Below are 22,773 nucleotides of genomic sequence, written 5' to 3'. Positions count from 1 at the left end.
TTATCGACACACGACTGTGTCCTGTTTGCCAAGGGAAGTTATATATATATATATATATACACCTTGGTTCTTAATTTTGGCACAAGGCCAGCAATTTTACAGGAGTCAACACTTGCAGTAAAAATGAGTATTCCTGTGACAGACTGGCATTCTGTTCAATGAGGGAGTATATATGCTACAGAATCTGGGAAACCAGCTTTATGAGTGAACATGACTTGGGAAGAAAGTTCATTCATATCTTCTACACCCACACACTCACACACACACACACAGAATCTGCGTTGAGCCTATATGTTCACAAGACTCGGTTTATCCAGATTTTCAAAGTATTTAAGCTGAAAGTGCAAGACTCTCCACTGAATAAGACAACACCTTGAGTTCAACCCCACTAAGCAGCACATCATCATCATCATCATCATCATTTAACATCCGTTTTCCATGCTGGCATGGGTTGGAGGAGTAAATATCTTTAATATGGCTCTAGACTCACTTAATGCCTTGTGAGTCAATTTGGTAGCAGCAAAACTGAAGGAAATCTGTCGTGTATGTGTGTGTACATGCATGCACAAACACATATACATATATGTGTGAATACTGTCAAAGCTTGAACAAAACAGTGGTATTGTTGATATTCTTTGTTGACATCACGACCAGTCACTCCGCACTTTCACAAACATCTGGAATAAAAAATATCCCTGACTTGAAAAACAATTACCATCTTGTAGCATTTGGTATTTCTTTAACCAGTACATGCTCAGACCAGCAAGATGTCTCTCTCAGAAACGACATCTGAATCTTTTTATATCTAGTTTTTTTCTCTCAGTTTGTGCTCTGTTATTCATTCACCAAGCATTACTCATTCAGCAAAGCATGCTTACCTTATTTCTTTCAAACCTTTATAACATCATCATCATCATCATCATCATCATCATCGTTTAACGTCTGCTTTCCATGCTAGCATGGGTTGGACGATTTGACTGAGGACTGGTGAAACCGGATGGCAACACCAGGTTCCAATCTAATTTGGCAGAGTTTCTACAGCTGGATGCCCTTCCTAACGCCAACCACTCAGAGAGTGTAGTGGGTGCTTTTACGTGTCACCCGCACGCATCACATATAATATCACAATATGTTGGGCTTCACAGAGGCAATGACAAAAGACTGAGACCTCTGGAGATATGCTGTGACTGAGAAGACCCGGCAAATAAAGTGAGTTCACAGCTGTAACCTACACCAGTGTCGCATAACCAACCCACTCAAAAGTACCTTAGTTTGTAGGACAACATGCCGTGCTTGAGGAGACCTACTGAGTCAAGTACATCAAAATAAAATAAAATCACAATCAAATAGAAATTGTAGTTGTGATCCCTGTGTCGGTGGCATGTAAAAAGCACCATCCAAACGTGGTCGATGCCAGCTCCCTTTGGCCCCTGTGTCAGTGACATGTAAAAAAGCACCCACTACACACTCGGAGTGGTTGACATTAGGAAGGGCATCCAGCTGTAGTAACACTGCCAGATCAGACTGGAGCCTGGTGCAGCCTCCTGGCTTCCCAGACCTCAGTCCAACCCATGCCAGCATGGAAAATGGACGTTAAATGATGACAATGATGATGTAGAATCTGCCCTTCACTAGGAAAGAGAAACTTTTTGTTGCCAGCTGAGGTAATAGCTCCTTGAACTTTTAGCACACCATTCTTACTTTATCAACTGAGCTTTCAGAACATCCACTTCCACAGTTAATTAAGTGACCTGAGTAACAAAAAATAATTCTAGGGAGCCTTCCCAGCTTTGAAGGAGTTGATTTCACATCTATTGTCACCTCCAATGCTGCTGCCAGTCTCAAGCATGAATCCTTTCTCTATAGAAGTTAAGTCTTGTCTCATTTCCTGTTAACTAAAACTTTAGTCTTTGCTAGGTTGAATCTAAGGTCTCTAAAATCTAAATTTCGCTTCCAAGCTTGGAATTTCTTTTGTTGATCTTTGACCAAATCAGCTATGAGGACCAGGTCATCAGAATATATAAGTTTCCACAAACAACTGAGTTATCTTATGAAACTGGATCAAGATAGAACCACAGCAGTCTTGTTTTAACTAATTCTAGCACCTCTACATCAAAAAAGTTATCTCAGTATGAAGAAATAAATGGAAGAACAAATAAAGTAAACAGACTTACTGTGTCTCCAAGAACAAAAGCTTCCATCATCTTAATGATCTTCTTTTCCAAAATAATATTGTTGTTAGATGAAGAGAAGTATTGTTGTAAGATCTGACATGCCTTCGTCCGTTGTTCATCCTGTAAAATAAAGATTTCTTTTTTTGACTAAACAAAGTCAAATCACTGAAAATGAATGATTTTCAATGAAAATCTTAGATATTTTTTTCTTACTGCAACTTAAACTTATTTATTCAACATTTTTGCTTCCACAGTATTACAATTACAACTTTTACCTTTCTTGCAACTTATGAAGATCAGGTAAATTTCAAATTTTGGCATAAGGCCAACAATTTCAGGGTAGGAGTTAAGTTGATTACATAGACCACGGGTTTTCAAACTGTGGTCCCTGGACCACAGGGGGTCCGCAAGGACAAGACAGGGGCTCCGTGGACAGCAAATACTTTTTATGGGCAATTTGATTTTATATATGTTTTTTAATCGAAATCTTTTAATTGACGATAAACCTATTTGTTAAATACGGTTAAATAAATAAATGTAAAAATATGTGTTATTTTAAGCAAATATTTATGTGTAAATTTCATAAGCGTTTATAAGGGGTTCCCTAAGGTAAAGCCTGAAATATAAAGGGGTCCGCAAGTCAAAAAGTTTGAAAACCCCTGACATAGACTTTAGTGCTCAACTGGTATTTATTTTATTGACCTCAAAAGGACAAAAAGCAAAGTCAACCTAGGCAGGATTTGAACTTAGAATGTAAATATGGATAAAATGCCACTAAGCGTTTTTCCCAGTGTGCTAATGATTCTGCCAGCTCACCACCTTACTTGGACTAATTTCAAAACTGATTTACAAAATGTTGAAAGAAGATCTCTACTGCAACTGTCTGGGTCTTCAGGTACATGAGGACACTGATCCTTACTACATTACAATCTCAAAGTCTACTTGGGTGCCTTTTTCATGGCACCAGCACAAGTGAGGTCACGGCATACCAAGTGTGGGGCAGGGAGGGAAGTCTGCCCTGGACGGCACAATTTATTTGTATTAATAGAAATGCAGTATAAATATTATAGACTTTAATAATGTATAGTAGCTATTAAAATTTCCTTTAAATTTAAATTTATCATCAGTAAACTTGTATTATGTGTTAATATTGTGTAATATACAGTATAATATTGTTAATACAGTAATATTGTGTGTTACTGGACAAGACAGTGTGTCGATAATATTCAGAAAGTTGATTATCTTTTAAGTTGGTCTATACTAAATTTGGTTTTATTCACATAAATTTACAATATTACTGATATAATTTGAGATGAAATGAATTAAGGACAACGGTGCAGCATTTTGAAAAAAAACAACAGAAAAACGAGAGAAGAAAGGCGAAATGAAAGTGCCATAATTAAATTTCTCATCAGACCCAACCATCCAGACGAAACTGGTATGACTATAGAAGTTCATGGAGATGATGTTGTTAATGAAGTGTAACTTGAGAAGAAGATGAAGTTGATGATGCTGATCCACCACAAACTACTGAAGAACAAAACTCTAAGTTTAATCACGGTGACGGTATTCAGGAAATCCTTGTACAACAAGGATCGAAGGCTGTGCAAAATATTGTCTGTGAATTCAAAGAAGTTGTATGTCCAGGACAAAAAAAAAAAAAAAAAACTGAAAGGGGAGACTAGAAAACTGTCAAGAAACTGGGTTTTTCGAACTTTACAAAACGGGGAAAAAATCTTGAGAACTTGGATGATATACTCTCCATCAACAGAAACCATGTTTTGCTTTTGTTGTAAGCTATTTTCAAGTGAAAACTCAAAGTTTTGCTCAGTTGATGGTTTTAAATCTTGGTGGAAGTTGAATCCTAAGATACAAGAACATGAATCTAACCCTGCGCATGAGAATGCGTTCACTTAGTGGAAGGCACAAGAAATTCACGTTTCCAAAGGCAAAGTAATAGACGAAGAACATCAAACTCTTGCTGAAAATGAAACAAAGAAATAGAAGCAAATCCTGACTAGATTCTTGGACATAATTATGTTTCCTGCTAAGCAAAACCTAGCTTTATGAGGCCATAGAGAAAACATTCTAGTTGAAAAGGTAAATGAAAATAAAGGAAATTTTCTGGAGCTTGTTCAACTGATTGGAAAATTTGACCTAGTGCTACGTGAACATTTGGTGAAAGTAAAGATTGATAAGTTTACAACTTCCTATCTCTCACCAAAAATTCAGAATGAATTTGTGAACGTCCTGGGAAATCAAATGAGAACTGCAGACATTTCTCATACTGACCAAATTTCTCTGGTGCTACGTTATGTTAGAATAGATGAAAAGGAAGTAAAAGTAGAAGAATCCTTTCTTCATTTTATTGAGATGAAAGGCAAAAATGCTGAGCAAATTACATCAATGATTCTGAAACAATTAGAAATGGATGACATTAACATTCAAGACTGTTGTGGACAAGCATTTGATAACGCGGCAGTAATGGCAGGTCATCGATCTGTTGTTCAAGTGTGCATCACAGAAGTTAACCCAAAAACTGTATTTATGCCATGCACCAATCACTCTCTGAATTTAGCAGCTGTGCATGCAGCTTCAGTTACATTTTTTTGGCACATTGGACCATTTATTTTCATTCTTCTCAGCCTCAACTCATCGATGGGATATCTTGATTGAGATAACTGGTGCAACTATCAAATAGGGTGGGGAAACAAGATGGAGTAGTTGAGTAGATGCAGTGAAAGTTGTACATAGAAAATTCACAGAAATCATCACTGCACTAGAACGGTTGGTGGAAGATGCAGAAAACGCAACTACGAGATCTGATGCAGGTTTAATTCTTCAGGCGATGCTGTCAGTTTCATGGCCTTTGGAGAAATACACTTCCAGAAATTAATGATACTCAAAAGTACCTCTAAACGAAAGGTCTGGAGTTGCAACAATGTGCCATTAAACTATCAGCCTTGAAAACTTCTCTGTTCATTAAACAAAGACAAAACAGTAGATAACGTTTCATCTACCGAAATTTGCTCTGATATGGGAATGAGCATAGAGTGTCAAATTCACAAAAAAAAAAGAATGAGCTACAAAGAAAGTACCGATGCCACTCTAGGCTACGATGCTGAGCTAAGAAGAGAAATGTTGTCAGTGATAGATAGATTGGTTGAAGAAATAACCTCTAGATTTGAGAGACTTCACGACATAGCAAAGAAAAACACCTTTTTCACACCATCCAATTTGTTAGATACAGAATGTAATTGTGATGTAGATGCTTTTGATGAGAATATTAAGAAAGAAGACTTTCTGGTTGAAAGGGCAAGACTGTAAAATTATTTGGTGGCTGCTGATGCTGAAGACATGGAAGGGCCTTTGCAAGTTCTTCAGTTTATTCGGAAATATAATCTTATCGATTCATTACCAAATATTGTAATACTTTTAATGGTCTTCCTAACTCGTGCCTTTAGTGTTGCTAGCTGTGAATGGTTCTTTTCTAAACTAAAGCTCATCAAGAACCACCTCAGGTCAACAATAAGTCAACAATCAGTCGACCTTGTTTTGACTGATAGTCAAAGAGCACAACCTTGCAGATAAAATTAATTTTGATGAAATCATTCAAGATATCACAAAGAGGAAGGCACGTAAAATCAATTTGTCAATCGTTTATTTTTGTAATTCACTCATCTTCTGTTCTCTAACATATTTTTCCTATTATCTTTTTTGTGTATAAACATAATAAAAGTAAATTCGAGGGAAATAAATGGCTGCTACAGTTTGTCTTCTTATTTTGCATACATATATACCTGTATTATTCCGTTTTTGGCATTTTGAAGTGTTATTAGAACTTTTAAGGGGCGGCCAAATGAACATCCGCTCCGTGCGGCACTTTTACTAGGTACGCCACTGCATGTAACTCACAAGATGAGAGCCCTCGAGTGAGTAAAGATATAGTGTTGAGGGAGGTGGATTTGTGCCAGGGGTTGAAAGGCTAAAGCATGACAGAGGGACAAGAACAGGTGTCTTGCTGTAGAGGAGATACATGGCTACCCCAGCTAGAAAGGGAGACAGGATGGTGGTGATGAGGTGTTACAACATACCTTCAAGGTGTAAGAAGGTGGATAGAGAGAGAATAGGGATAGAGAATCGAGGATGGCTGGATGGATGTGAAATGAGAGTAAAAGACAGTTAGAGATGGGGGTAGAGGTGAATGCAACTTAATTTTGGTATCTGTAATGGTAACTTTATTTTGTCAATCTCAAAAAGCTGAAAAGCAAAGCTGACCATGGTAAGACATGAACTCAGAATACAGAAGGCTGGAACAAATATAACAAATTCTAATCACTACTCTAATAATTCTATCAGTCTGTCACCTTAAACTTGATATATTAACCACACACACATGCACATACATGCATGTACACACACAAATCTCATTCCTATAAATTTTCCAGAGCAACAAGAACCATATGAGAAGTATCCTATAATCTGGCACTCAACCACAAAGCAAACTGAATTTTTTTAAACAATACTTTATAAAATTGCATGACATTTGACCATAATATTATTTCTACCTACCTTGGCAATTTGCTTTAACTCTTCAACATCATTCCAAAACCTACAAAATTAAAACAATATTGCATATTAATACAATATTATTTTGTGGGTTAGAGTAAGAAAAATGCAGACACAACATCAGCATCATCATTTTAAAATCCACTTTTCCAAGCTAGCAGGAGTTGGATGCAGTTTATTGAGGCATATTTTCTATGGCTGGATGTCCTTCCTGCCACTGACCTTCATTTGTTTCCATGCAAAGTAATATTTTCCCATGGCTGGACATGTTCTTGCAGAATACAGGAAGTGAATGACATTGTATTTGTATGACAGACATTCATTTATAACTATCATACAATGTCAAGATAAGGAGACACAAACATGCACACGCTCACACAAACAGCACAGTGGGACTGAACACAAAACCATGTGCTTGGGAAGCAAATGTCTTGACCACACACTCAAGCCTATGTAATGTAATTTTAATGGCTATTTTGCTATGCCTGAGTGGGAAAGTAGGTTGAGGGAAGGCAGCCTTCTCCAACACAGTGTAGCACCAGTAAACCTGGTCCTTTGTCATCTCCTTAATAAGGTGTAACAGCTTCAGATCTGTCTTCACCATTTTGCTGCATGTCTTCTTCAGTCTTTCTCTTCCACAGATTCCATTTACTTTGAACACACACCATATTTTTATACAGCAGTCCTCCATCTCCAGACATCTCACATGCCCATACAAACACAACCTCCTCTCTTACGTCTGGTTCTCCTTATGTTTAGTTTGTCTCTCGGTTCATTTGTACTTTGTCATTCTCACACACCAACATTAAACAACTACTAGTGGAGCATGCTCTCTTCATTTCTTTCTACCTTTCACAGATCCTCTGTGTTTAAGGACCATGTCCTTCTACCATGCAGCAGTGCATTCTGCACACAAGCATCATACAATCTATTCTTTACTCCGAGAGAGAAGCCCTTTGTTACTGGCAGAGTTAACAGCTCCTTGAACTTCCCCCTAACCAGTTCTTATTCTGATTACTATATTCTCAGAACACATGCCTCCACAACTAATTAGGCCTCCCAAGTAACAGAAACTATCAACTACTTCTAGAGAACCATCTGAACATTGGATAATATATGAAGTATATCTTCTCTGTTAACCTACTTGTGGTCTCATTTCATCTATATCCAAAGTTTACACTGGGTACACCTTACAGAATTCCTTACCTACACTTACACTAATATCAAACAAGAATAATTTTTTGATGGAATCAGGGTCCCCTTTTCTTTGTACTTATTTCTTTTATGCATATGTATGTATGTGAGTGTGTGTACACACTTGCTGAGCTACAAGCAGTGACATTTTTGTCATTTTTCCTATCCAAAAAAATCATCCGCTTATTTGCACCTTCAAAGTGTATAATAAAACATCCCTTACTTGAAAAACAGCTAAGGATTAGTGACAGAAAGGGCATCCAGTAGTAAAACAATGCCTTAAAATCATATCCATTTAACCCATGCTAGCAAGGGAAAACAGACATAAAAGCAAATGAATATCTTCAAACATTAGAGACAACAATAAGCACTCTATTAGTTGCTTCTCTTCTCCCAGCAGTTTATACCTGTGAAGTGGATGCAATAATATATTTTTTTAATAGACAGTTAAAATGATTGATACTTACTCTAGAAGTGCATGGGTATTGTTTCGACGAAGAAACTTCAGAAAGAAAAGTCTTAGTTCTGGTGTGTCCATCACGGTTTTCACTGAAAAAATCTGTAGTAAGGAAGGAACAGACAAAAAGAATGGATAAACATTTCTCATTAGTAACACTTTTCTGGGTTCCTTAACATCCAATCTATAAATCTCGTGTGTACAGTTACATGTACAACTATTACTATATGAGTTAGAGCTCCATGTAGATTATCTTCATCCAGTCAGCTTCCATCATAGTGGAACACTTAGTAGTGTTACTAGTTATGGACTTCAGATATTAGATCTCTGTAAGAGAATGCAATAAAGTGTTTCCCTGGTGACCCATTGTAGTCAGGCATCCAAATGCATTTGGAACATCCACTGCAATGGTGAACCTTATGTAGAAACTATTAATTTACATTATTTACATTTGACAGATATTTGTCCGCATCTTGTTTGTTGTTAACACAACGTTTCGGCTGATACACCCTCCAGCCTTTATCAGGTGTCTTGGAGAAAATTTGAACCTGGGTTCTCATTCTTAAGGTATTTTTCGATGTTGTTGTTATTATTATTATTATTATTATTTTATTCATATTATTAATTTATACTTGTGCTTATCTTAATTTTCCAACACACACACACACACACACACAAAATATCTGTGCTGGTGCCATGTATAAAACACTGGTGCTGGTGCCATGTAAAAAGCACCCATTACACTCTGTAAAGTTGTTGGCATTTGGAAGGACATTCAGCCAAAACAGACAATTGGTGCCTGGTGCAGCTCTCTGGATTGCCAGCTCCTATCAAACTGTCTGACTCATGTTAACACGGAAAATGAACATTAAATAATGATGATGATGATGTGAACCATTACAAGACTTACTTTCCGACCAGGAAGAGTTAATTCTTCACTGACACTTCCTTCACCATAGCATTTATAGTCAGGGCCACCAATTGCATGAATCCTTTTCTCACAAGTCGTTTTAGCAACAGTTAACTGAAAAGAATAATAGGAGATATATAACTAAAATGTTTTTAGTGTGTGCTTATAATTTTTAAGGCAACCTGTTGAAGAAGGTGGTAACTCCAGATATAGAATAAAAAGGGTATCTTCACTACCATTGTAAACAACCATCCTCTACCAGTGCAAAGATAAAAACATACCCAATTTACATTGTAAAACAGCTGATGAGAGGAAGGGCATTTAGCCATAAAATCCATGTCAAAAATAACAACACACAGGCATAGACGTGGTTGTTTGGATACAAAGTTTGCATCCCAACCACATGGTTTCAGTTCAGTCTCACTGCATGGAACCTGGAGCAAGTGTCTTCTACTAGAACCCCAGGTTGATAAATGCTTTGGGAGTGTATTTAGTAGATGGAAACTGTGTGTGTGTTTGTGTGTGTGTGTGTGTATATATATCTTTTTCTATACTAGGCATAAGGCCCGAAATTTTTGGGGAGGAGGCTAGTCGATTAGATCAACACAGTACGCAACTGGTACTTAATTTATCAATCCTGAAAGGATGAAAGGCAAAGTTGACCTCAGCAGAATTTGAACTCAGAGCGTAAAGACAGACACAATACTGCTACACATACTTGTGTTTATCTTAATTTTCCAATACACACACACACATATAAAACATCTGTGCTGGTGCCATGTATAAAGCACCCATGCTGGTTCCACATATAAAATACTGGTGCTGGTGCCATGTAAAAAGCACCCAGTACACTCTGTAAAGTTGTTGGTATTTGGAAGGGCATTCAGCCAAAACAGACAACTGAAGTCTGGTGAAGCTCTCTGGATTGCCAGCTCCTACCAAACCGTCTGACTCATGTTAACATGGAAAATGTGAGTGTATATATATCACCTGACTGGCACTCATGCTGGTGGCATGCAAAAAGCACTATTCAAGTGTGGTTGATATTAGTGCTGGTGGCACGTAAAAAGCACCATTCGAGCATGGTCGCTGCCAGTGCTGCCCGACTGGCTCCTGTGCTGGTGGCACATAAAAAGTACCATTCAAGTGTGGTTGTTGCCAGTGCCACCTAACTGGCTTCCATGCCAGTGGCACGTAAAAAGCATCATTCAAGCATGGTTGCCAGTACTGTCAGACTGACCCTCGCATCGGTTGCAAGTAAAAAGCACCCACTATACTCTCAGAGTGGTTGGCATTAGGAAGGGCATCCAGCTGTAGAAACTTTGCCAGATCAGATTGGAGCCTGGTACAGCCTTCTGGCTTTCCAGTCGTCAGTCAAACCATCCAACCCATGCCAGCATGGAAAGTGGACGTTAAATGACGATGATGATGATGATAAATATATAAATATGTATGTATAATTATTAGTGACACAAGCAATATTAATACCAAAGGGTAATATTTATCCCACTTAAAAGTTGATGTTGTGTTAGAACACAAAATACTGCAGTGGCTATCATGAGAGAACCACTCATATTGGCTTTTGGTGCATACAAGCAATCTTTTTATATCATTAGTGAGAGACAAATCTCTGCACACTGGCAGTGACAATTACAGAGGTTTGTCTCCCACTGGTGATGTAAACAAGAGTGCTTATATGCACCAAAGGCTAACAATGAAAGGCTCCCCCACAGTAGCTACTGCAGTATTTTGTGTTCTAACGCAACATCCACTTTTAAGCGGGGCTAAATATTACCCATATATACGTATGTACGTGTGTGAGTGTGTGTATGTTTGTGTCATCTTGTCTTGACATAATGAGATAGTCATACAAGCAGTGTTATTCATTTCCAATATTCTGCAAAACCATGTCTAGCCATGGGAATATATTACCTCGCTTGGAAACAGGTGAAGGTTTGTGACAAGGAGGGCATCTGACCATAGAAAATCCACCTGAATAAAGTCTATCGGACCCACACTTGCATGGAAAAGTGAACGCTACAATGATGATGATGGCAACATAGTTGGCTGGTTTTTCTTTGTTGCTGTGTATAGGAGATGGAGAAGGCCAACTGTAGGTGAGGAAATGTCATGAGACCAGTCCAACCCATGCTAGCATTGAAAGATGGATATAAAATAATGCCAAGTTGACCTATGTAGGGTTTGAACCCAAAAAGTAAAGGGACATAACCAAATATTCCGCCAAAGTATTTTGTCCAACACTCTACTGATTCTGCCATGATCAAAGTGCTAAGTCAAATTCCTTACTTGGTTGATGTATATCTTCAAGTTCCTGGCTTTCAAAAGATCTCCTTTTGCCATACTCTTTGGTACATGAGCTTTAGCTGAAGAAAAGGAAAAAACAAAAATAAATATAACGAGTCTACTTGTCCAAGTTTTACTGTGTCATCGGTGCCAAGATTAATTTTCTAGAGTTTCAAGAATCTTGTGAATGTCTTATCTCCAGAAGTTATTGTGAATATATATTCAGATAATATTTTAATTCTAGAGATTAATTTTTGCTTAAAAATACATTTCTGGTTTTCAATCTCTCTGGCTCTTTTTCTTTCCCACTTTTTCTCACACACACACACACAAGACACATGTGCATGCATGCATGTAGCACTCAATATTTAATACCTTACTGTCCTTTCCAAACAATACTAATTATAACCAACCAAATTACACATTACTTCCCAAAGGAGACTCTTCACAGCCAATCAGATTATATCTCTTTTCAAATATTTAATGATCGTGAACAAGTTCAACATGTTAATTATTGATGTGTCAAAAGTTGAAACACTTAACAGTGCATGTGAAGCCCCAGTTTCAAGATTAAAAATTAACTTAAGACATAAATATGATTAAAAATTAACTTCATCATCATCATCATCATCGTCATCGTTTAACATCTGCTTTCCATGCTAGCATGGGTTGGACGATTTGACTGAGGACTGGTGAACCAGATGGCTACACCAGGCTCCAATCTGATTTGGCAGAGTTTCTACAGCTGGATGCCCTTCCTAACGCCAACTACTTAAAATATAAAAAATGATTGTTTGTATGGATGTTCTAAATTATAGGCTTCATTTTTGTACCTAGGTAGCTGAAACTTTGCATAGGAGTACATCTTCTTTAGAAGGTAAGAGCCTATGTGACTTTTAAGTCACCTAACTATATTGAGTTCAAATCCTGCTAGAGTAAGTTTCCACCTTCTAACAATAAAAAAATAAGCACCAGTTGTCTACAGGAAAATCAGTTAAATTGATTGAAGACTCTTCTCAATAAATTTATATCTGATGTTGAAGTAACAAATCATTTATTCACTAACATCACTGAAAGAAACAAACCAGACTTACCATGCACTATTGTAGTGCGTTGCTGTATTCACCTTTAATTGGTATATTTCCAGGTCCACCTGGGTGGCCCATCAAGCAGAGTCTCAATCAGTCCTCGTCTCCACAATACACCTCCTTATTTGCTGTGACCATGTGGCATGAGGTTGATCAACATGAGCCATTAATCCAGCCAGATCTTCAGTGAAGAGAACATGGGAAGCAGGGTCGAGCTTGGAAAATTGAGTAACATGGCCAAACAATCTGACCTGTTGCTCCCAAATCATGCAAGTAACAGGACACATACTAGTTTCTGAGTAGAGTCATTGGTTGGATATGAAATCCAACCAATGGTAACCCATAATCCTGCAAAGTGTCCTGGTACCAAACTAGTTCAGTGATCTCCAATAGCAAGCATTTATATCTAGATGAACAGAGCCGTTTTCATTGCATAGTAACAGAGATGAAATTTCTTTTCTACTCTAGGCATAAGGCCCAAAATTTTGGGGGAAGGGGCCAGTTGATTAGACCGACCCCAGTACACAACTGGTACTTAATTTATCAATCCCGAAAGGATGAAAGGCAAAGTCAACCTCGGTGGAATTTGAACTCAGAATGTAAAAATACATGAAATACCGCTAAGCATTTCACCCGACATGCTAACGTTTCTGCCAGCTCGCTGCCTTAACAGAGATGAAATTTGAACCTATAATCTCTCAACTAGTAAGTACTGCAACTATTCTATCAACTCAGTCGATTGTGATCCCCAACAGAGTTTAAAAAGATGGAAAAAAAAAGTAAATAAGGTATTTACCTGTGCTGATACCTTGTGACTTCTTCCAGTTGTTAATAGTTGTAGCTTGCAGAATTTCACTTATGATATTATATCTACAAAATCAATAAATCAGTATTATATATTTTGTTTATCTCATGTAAGTCTTTGTAGAAATAAAGTGGTACAGTAGATGAGGTATTTGGCTACCAGCCTATGCAACCTACTATTCTATGTAACTGTCTGACTTTATGCTAACAAATAAAAAAATACACTGAAGTTAATACTTTGATAATGGTGATGATTATGATAATCATCTTTAATGGAATATCTTATGTGTTCTTTTACAAAGGCTAAAGAAGAACAGAACTCATGACATTAGCAGGCATTCCCAGATTGATGAGATCAATGCAGCTACTGTTCAGTTTGAGCAGGGAAAATGTGGACAGGAAGACAATTCTAGAGGATTGTAGCTCTGGGAAGGGACAGTAGAGAAAAGTGTTTATAGTACGATCAACGAAGAGGGACACAGTAGTAATAATGAGAGAAAGAGGTACAGATGTACAGGATTGAGTTGTGTGAATGTGATACACAGACAGTTTTAGAGGTCATTGCAGCAGTAATAAAAAAAGGAAGCAAGAAGAAAAACATGTCTCTAAACCAGTAAATTGGTGAGTGAGTCTTTACCAACCAGATGGCCTATTTTATGAATGTATTCAAGGCTGTCTGTGAATGTAGAACCCACCATTCAGAATAATATATAGGCTATAATATAGAGTTTGGAATATTTATTTCTGTTCTTGCAGCTCTACAAAAACATATTGTTTTGGTTGGCATTGCCAACTGAAATATCTCTATTACAGATCTGCATAACAAACTTTGTTGTTTTTCTTTTTTTTAACAAAGTCAGATTTTAATTCAGTCCTGCAATCTGCCAACACCAAATATGTAGTGACTGTAATTGTATAAAGAAGTTGTCATACCTCAATCACAGTCCAGATATGTCAGCAGTACTCGAAGAAGTGTTGAATTTGAGCAATGTACAGGCTCAACAATAGGTTAGAGTTGAAATATTTTGTTGCCCTGAAGAAGGTTATTGCATACAGTCATTAATTATACCTCCCTTGTAGAGCTACTGACATATATATATGCTGAGCAATCAAGAGCAAGCATCTCTATTAAACGCACAACAGAAAAAGAATAAAAAAAACACAGGTGGATGAGAAAACAAGAGAAAAACTAATTGTTTTTCTTACCGAAGTTGTTTGAGGCATTCAATGTCTTCACAGTTTTGAATCATTTTGACAAAATCTTCATATGTGGCAGCGTAAGAATAGGTTTTCCTGGTGTCTTCTGACAATTTGGCGCGGTAACTTAAATAGGAGCGCAGTTGTTCATTGATAAATTCCGGATCACATAACAGATCAATGGCAGGCTTCAGAACTAGAAGATGAGGCAGTAAAAATAAATTTATGCAACAACAACAACAACAATAGCAGCAGCCACCGCCACGATGATGACAACATCCTTCATTAAACAGACTCCAAAAATAAAATAAAATACTTTAGATTGTTATCTGAATAAGTCCAACTATCCCTACCTCACACATAAACATATATACAAAGACACAGTTATGGCGTAGATAAGCTGCTTATTAAAAAGAAATTTGCATCCAAAATGCTTTTAAATCCTGACAAAAAGAACAACAAAATCCCCTAATGTCTACTTCCACTCCTCAATAGATACAAAGTCAGATGATTAAATATGATAGAAAGAAAATTAATTAAAACATTTATTTTTCTAAACTGGAATGAAATAGAAAAAAGTTCATCAGTAAATTATTTTGTTCATTTTTAAATCTAAGCAGTGGCTTCTTGTAATATTAATATGTGAAAGAAATCAAAGAAACAGTGTCTATATAGTCATTCAATCTGCAAGAAATAGCAGCGAAATCTCTCACAAATTAGATCTTAAAGTCTTAAAATGGGAATGGAGCATATATATATATATATATATATATATATATATATGCCATATAATGTATATCTGCCACAAGTTCTAGTCCTTGTTGCAGTGTGGTGGCCCTGAGAGCTAAGCCAGCAGAGTGCCAGCACCTGATAGGGCCTCCTATGCTTGACAGGTCAAAGAGAGACCAGACTAATATGGACCACCGCTTCCTAAAAATAAAAATTGGTTTGGGTAGGGCCAATATCTTAACTTTGAAAAAGCAAGGTTACAGAAGTATCAATGAAAATTCAAAACAAACAAGAACTGGAATAGGCCAGCCTCCCCTCAGGGAAAGACAATCCAGAGTCAAGAACAATGGAAAAAAAGTTGTCAATGGCTTATGTTCCTTAACCCTTTAGCATTTAAACCAACCATATCTAGCCCAAATATTTTACCTGTTTTATCTTCAAGCTGTAAAAATCTGGCCTTATGTACCAACCCTACAATGTCTTTCTAAAAATATACAATCATCGCATTTAAATCTCAAAGATACAAGATACAGCACGATAAATTCTAAACTATGTGAATTAAAAATTATTAAATTTGACAGAGTAATTTGACAGGGTTAGGGAGCATAAGGCTTAAGTAAATATCTACACTATGTCTTTTAAAAAGTATGACTTGATGGTCATGGGTTGAAGATATTCGACCACAGGTCTGTTCAATTAGGGCTGACGAAGAATAAAGAAAATTGCTATAAAAATATCAGCAGTGTTCCACTCCCACCCAATACAAATATTTCATATTCTTGTCATTTTGTTGTTTAGCTCTGATCAAGCAGACTAATGATCAAAGGTATTCCAGCCATGCCTATCCTATCTTTTTCAATGTAAACCTTTTTCATTTAGGATAGAGAGCACTTTTCAGTTTTACTGACGATATGACAACCTCTCCAGTTCTGGTGCCATAGTAAAATGTGACCACTATAAAGTGGTTGGTATTAGGACAGGCATCCAGTCATGGAAACCATGCTAAAATAGAACATACAAGCAAAACATGATCCTCAAACCTGTCAAAGGGAGCAGTGACTCTGGATAAGTGATTGAGACCGTGATGACCCATCCAACTCATGTTAACATGGCAAATGAGGGAGCTTTGGATACTATTTCTAGCAGGACAGGCAATTGCTTAGAAGCTCCCTTGGTGCTGTTATGTGATATCACCACACCATCACCATCATCATCATCATCATCTGTAACAGATATACTTTAACTCTCACAGACATTTTTCTCGTGATTTTTCCTCTAAGAATTTCATCCAACTGAAAACTATTCTGCTTTTAGTGGAAGTACTGTATGTGTCTCTCTAGCAGCCAATGAGAGCCTCTTTGTGGTCACTGGCTCACTAAAAATAGCAGCCAAATCACATACAACCAATATTTTTTTTAATGGGAAGGATCTACACCTCATTAAACCCAGCACTAAATACAAGCATGGTTGCGTGGTTAAGAAGCTCTTTGCAACCATGTGGTTTTGGGTTCAGTCCCACTGCGCAGCACCTTGGCAAAGTGTCTTCTACTATAGCTTTGGGCAAACCATAGCCTTGTCAATGTATTTAGGTGGAAGCTTTGCTGTGTGTTTATATGTGGGAAAGTGCTTGCTTGTGCCTCCTGTGATAGATGCAGGGTTAGATTAAATTTTATGAAGGGCTTGTGCTGATTGAGAAGATCTTTGATCAAAGGAGTTTCAACCATAACAATCTCATCATACTTTCAATTACAGTGTAGTAATATGGCTATATTATCCAATGTGTCATTCCTTTTAAGATCAAACTATGTCATTTGAAGGAAATTTGACTGCTATTTCTAGCCAGTCGAGTGACCATATAACAAGTTGTCAACCTGATCCCAGGTATTGAAGAGTGCATTAATTAAAAATAAAAACTTCGGAAAAATGCTGAAAACAACAGGAAGCTTACCAGATACAGTGAAAATCTCCCTCAGTAAATGTCGAACAATATCACAATGAGCATAGTTTGTAGGTAGAAGTACAAACATTATAGAGTTGGTTAGAAATCTAAGGAATTCTTTCTCCTTTTCTTCATTCTCCAACCAGGGATAAATTGTGTATTTGTGATTGGCTGATTCTTTTGACCTAACAGGAGCAACAGAAGAAGAAAAAAGAAAGTTACAGATCTTGTCACTTTTCTGATGATCAGTTACTTTTAAAAGGAATATGGATTCACTGGAGTATACAAATCTTACAATGTAATCTATTATTATCAATATTGATTTCAAATTTTGGAACAAGGCCAACAATTTCAGAGAAGGGGTATTGATTATATCGACCTCGGTGCTCAACCGATCCCAAAAGGACAAAAGGCAAAGTTGACCTCAGCAGAAATTGAACGCAGAACGTAATGACGGATGAAATGCTGCTAAGCATATTTCCCGGTGTGCTAACGATTCTGCCCACTCACCAATTCATTTTGTGGGTCAGAGCCTGTAGAGCATGGGTGAGGAAAAGAATTGACTGGCCTTCGTAGGATTTTCGAGCGAGATCGTTACCAGTGCCCCTGGACTGGCTCTCGTGCGGGTGGCACATAAAATACACCATTTTGAGCGTGGCCGTTGCCAGTACCGCCTGACTGGCCTTCGTGCGGGTGACACGTAAAAGCACCCACTACACTCTCTGAGTGGTTGGCGTTAGGAAGGGCATCCAGCTGTAGAAACTCTGCCAAATCAGATTTGAGCCTGGTGTTGCCATCCGATTTCACCAGTCCTCAGTCAAATCGTCCAACCCATGCTAGCATGGAAAGCGGACATTAAACGATGATGATGATGATGATGATGATATGGCTTACTGTGTCTCTTTTATGATATTTGTGGGATTGAAAGAGACCAAAACTGAATTGGTCAAAGAAACAAATAAAAAAAATATGCAAGAAAAATTACTTACGTTTTAGATGATAACCGTATCTCTTTAAAGTGATTGTGTAATGCATTAATGAGGTCCTGTGTCATAAACTTCACCATGTCAACTTTTGACAAACGAACAGACAGTTTCTCTATTACAATCCAAATGTCAGATCTGTGAGTAAGGAAAAAGAAACATTCATTATTATTATTATTACTCAGCATTTGATAGTTTCAGGCAGATTTCTACTGCATCACCAGCTACACCTCCATGTTGCTGGGATGTATGCAGCATTGTGTGTTCTTTTTTGTTGTTGGGAAATACAAACTCTTTCAGGCGTTGTATTGCATCAGTTTGTTTTCCTTTGGGATTTGGTTGTAGTCTTTTGTTGTATTAGTGTTTGTATTGTGTATTGTGTGAGTAATGCAAGTTGTGTTCTGTCAGGTATCCAACCTATAGAGTACATGCGATGGTTTTTTAAAATTATTATTATTGTTCAGTAGTTTTATTTTTATAACGTGCTTTCACTTCACTACCGAGCGCAGCTCTGTGTGCCTTGGGTATGTGCTGTGGTTTGCTGTGATGCTCTTATGTTTACTGTATTGAAAGTGTTTTGCGTAGGATGTGTGCAGTGCCCAGTAGTGCAATTTTCTGTATGTCATATATATTTGTAAGTCCTGGTGTTTTTGTTATGTATTTGTCTGAATATTTTTTTATTATACCTAAGGCACCTACTATGATAGGAATTGTTTCTGTTTTTAGATTCCACATTCGAGTTATTATTATTATTATTATTATTATTATTATCATTATCATCTTCTTTGAATTCTGTTTCCATTTCTTGCTGAGTGTCTTCCTAACACTTAGAGAAGAGAAACTCACTGTACACATTGGTAGGCCATTAAAATAAAGACACCCAAGGGCAGGAGTAGCAAGATTATACCTACCTAGAAAGGAAGGTGGAAGAGGGTTAATATCAGTAGAAGACTGCGTGGAGTTTGTTAGAGTAGATATAGACTCCTATGTAGGTAGTAGTGAAGAAAGTTTATTAAAAGCTGCTAGAGTCACAGTAAGACATAGGGAAACCAAAAACCCAAACGAAATTAAAAACCAGAAAAAAGACTAGAAATTATCTGACTGGCAGGAGAAGGCATTGCATGGTAGATAGTTTCAGCAAATACTAGTAGTGAGACATGGTTATGGCTGCAGAAAGGAAAACTGAAGGGAGAGACAAAGTTTGTTAGTAGCTGCACAAGATCAAGCATTGGATAACAGCCAAGCTAGACAAAAACCAAGTAGATTCCCAATGTAGATTATGCAAATCAAAAGAGGAAAGCATTGCTCATATAGTAAGTGAATGTAGCATGCTGGCACAAAAAGAATACATGAAAAGACATGACAATCTGACAATCTAAGAAGAGCAATCCACTAGTAGCTATGTAGAAAGCTAGGATTTGGAACCAAGTAAAGTACTAGAAAGTAAGAAATAGAAGATGTTGTGGGACTTTGACATTCAAACTGACAGAGTAATAGAAGCTAGAAGGCCTGATTTAGTAGTACTAGATAAAGAGAATAGAAAGTGCCAGATAATTGACTTTACAGTCCCAAATGATGAAAATATTAATATGAGAGGTAAAGAAAAATAGCAAAGTACCAGGACCTAGTTATTGAATTACAGAGACTATGGAAAGTGTATGTAAAATGTACCCCAGTAGTTACAGGTGCATTGGGAACAATCCCTAAAGCTCTGAACAGATGGATAGAGGAAATAGGCATAAAACCCAGTTTAGTACAACTGCAGAAAACAGTATTATTAGGGACAGCTAGAATACTTAGGAGGGTTCTTGGCATCTAAGGTCACTTGCTGTAACCCAATAGGAGGATTCTTGGCATCCAAGGCTACTTGTTGTAGCCCGATGTTAGGATTCTTTTCTTTTCCAACAGTCTAATCTGTTGAGTGTATATGAATAATAATAATATTATAATAATAATAATAATAATAATAATAATAATGATAATAATAATAATAATAATAATAAATTGCTACTCACTTGATTAACTGTGCTACTGACTCATCATCTTTACCAATAGGTTTATACCATGTCATGACAAAATCTCTAATTGACAGGTCGATTACTTCAAGAATAGCCAAATCCAAGTTCTGTGATGTCACCACTTTCCTCTGTTTTGAGAGAAGAGCCATTTTCTTTTTCTGCAAATGAAAGAGATAACAAAAGAGAGTAAAGAAAGGAAAAGAGAAAAAAAAACCCAAACTTTTAGCAATTACTTCACATAACGTTTCATGGGTACATTTAACTTCCCAAGACTCTCTACTAGAAGTAAAGATGGGATGGTCATAGCTGAAACACTTTTTATTGTACATCTGCTCATTCAGGGCTGACCTAAGACTAAAAAATACTTAATTTCAACTTTTGACAATGGTTGCCATGCTATACAGCAGTGACTGCCAAGGACATGCGACAGCTTGAAAGAAATAAAGTTAGTATGCTTTGCTGGATTTGCACTGTCAGTGTGCATGTACAACAAAGTGTAAACATCTTGAGAGAAAAATTGAGTATAAGAGGCATCAGATGTGACTGATGTGCAAGAGAGAAGACTGTGCTGGTATGGTCATGTGATGAATATGGGAGAGGATAGTTGCGTAAAGAGGTGCCGATATCTAACTATGGAGGGAACCAGAAAGACACGAGACAAGGTGGTGAAGCGTGATCTTTGAATGTTAGGCCTCACGGAGATGATGACAAGTGACCAAGATCTCTGGTGATTTGCTGTGCTTGAGAAGACTCACCATGCCAAGTGAAATCGTAGTCATGGCCAATGCTGGTGACACGTAAAAGCACCTACTACACTCTTGGAGTGGTTGGCATTAGGAAGGGTATTCAGCTGTAGAAACATTGCCAGATCAGACTGGAACCTGGTACAGCTCTCCAGGTTACCAGTTTCAATCGAATCATCTAATTCATGTCAGAATAGAAAGCAAGCACTGAATGATGATGATGATGATGTTTCATTCTTCATTAGTTGTAAAAGCGAAATGTGTTTTTTTTAAAAAAAAGAATGCTTACCTTGACTTTCTGAACCAGAAGCCCTAGGAAACTTGAAGTCTGAGGAGGTAATGCTGTACGGTAAAATGGGCTTCTGTCAATGAACCATCGCACTCCGACCGACACACCAAGAAGGCAGACCGATGCATAGAGCAATGTGAAGGAGATATAGCTAAACAAACCATGGCGCCAGAATACTGCAAGTGCCACACCTCCAATACTGAAAGCCAGGGACAATCTCTTCATTATATCAACAATTCATCATCCTTAAAAGGAAATAACAAAATAGACATTTTAGAAATAATCTGGAAAATATTCAGTTCTGTTGCACATTTCACATTAGAAGCACTAACATATTTTTTTCTACCTTTAAGGACCATTTGCACATTCATAACTACAAAACTATATATATTTATAGTTATATTTATATCTGCTAAAACAATATCATAATACATAATACTTATGTATAAGTCACAAGTCTTTATACTTGATTTCAACTGAAAACTGGGGTGAGGCTTATATATGAGGCAAAACTAAAATTAGGAAGTAAAAAAATTTTGTAACAAGATTTAACACTAAATTAGGAGTGTGACTTAAGTAAATATGGTAGCTTTTATTTACCTTCTAATTTAGTTTAGAAAATATCAATCATTTCATGAAGATAGTGGGTATACAAAATCAATGTTTAAGTTGTGTTTCTGTAGCAATAAATAGTTGAGAGGAAAATCTACAATAGAATGGTTGTCTATTGCAGCTATATATTGTTCAGTAACATGATATATATCCTGCCTAAGAATGAAACAAAGTGCCTACAGCACTTACTTCACATCTAGTGTATGAAATATACACGCATGCTAACCACTGGTATAAATTTAATAATTTCTACCCTCGTATTTATAAAGTTATATACACACTGAAGGATTACCATATATACCAGAGTAAGTACATAAATGTGAAACAAGGCGGAAAAAATAGCATTCAAATACAGGAGGTAGAGTAAAATGCTTCGTTAATAAAGCTGCAAAGACATCACAAAAACTGTTATTCAGAGTTTCACGTTCCTGCTCGTCTGAGAGTTTGAGTTGAGAAACCAAAACTGACCGACGGATGGGAACGTCAAACTGAGTAACAGTTTTTGTGATGTCTTCAAATATGCTCGAGGAATATTCGAACCCGCAAGAAAGCCATTCACTGTATTTCGTCATGGAGAAAATTTCTCGCTGTTGACAGCGGGTTCGAATATGGGCAATCTTTCGTTTTGACGCGAAGGCGTGTGTGCGCAGCTCAGCTGCGAGTTATATCGAAGGATAGCTCGAATATGCGTCAAGCATATTTGAACTGGCAACAAGTTTGTATTCATACACATCACTGCTTAGCGCTTTCGCTCTGTATTATA

The 22,773-nt window shown here is 37.2% G+C and overlaps 1 protein-coding gene across 1 annotated transcript in view; it reads right to left on the bottom strand.

The window, feature by feature from the left end:
• Positions 1–22,773, bottom strand: part of LOC106871910 (sorting nexin-25) — a 45,287-nt gene that overhangs the window by 21,776 nt on the left and 738 nt on the right. Inside the window, exons 2-12 of the mRNA XM_014918667.2 lie at positions 21,399–21,643; positions 20,364–20,524; positions 18,355–18,486; positions 17,375–17,550; positions 14,707–14,893; positions 13,493–13,566; positions 11,612–11,688; positions 9,305–9,418; positions 8,405–8,496; positions 6,747–6,786; positions 2,175–2,294 (exon numbers count right to left, since the gene is read on the bottom strand). Of these exons, the coding sequence (XP_014774153.1) occupies positions 2,175–2,294; positions 6,747–6,786; positions 8,405–8,496; positions 9,305–9,418; positions 11,612–11,688; positions 13,493–13,566; positions 14,707–14,893; positions 17,375–17,550; positions 18,355–18,486; positions 20,364–20,524; positions 21,399–21,623 (1,398 nt within the window). The 5' untranslated portion in view covers positions 21,624–21,643. The remainder of the gene's footprint in view (positions 1–2,174; positions 2,295–6,746; positions 6,787–8,404; positions 8,497–9,304; positions 9,419–11,611; positions 11,689–13,492; positions 13,567–14,706; positions 14,894–17,374; positions 17,551–18,354; positions 18,487–20,363; positions 20,525–21,398; positions 21,644–22,773) is intronic.

Source organism: Octopus bimaculoides, chromosome 12 (genome assembly GCF_001194135.2).
Source record: "Octopus bimaculoides isolate UCB-OBI-ISO-001 chromosome 12, ASM119413v2, whole genome shotgun sequence".
Lineage (NCBI taxonomy): Eukaryota > Metazoa > Mollusca > Cephalopoda > Octopoda > Octopodidae > Octopus > Octopus bimaculoides.
The sequence above is the reverse complement of the archived record's forward strand: the minus strand, read 5'-3'. Positions and strand labels throughout refer to the sequence as shown.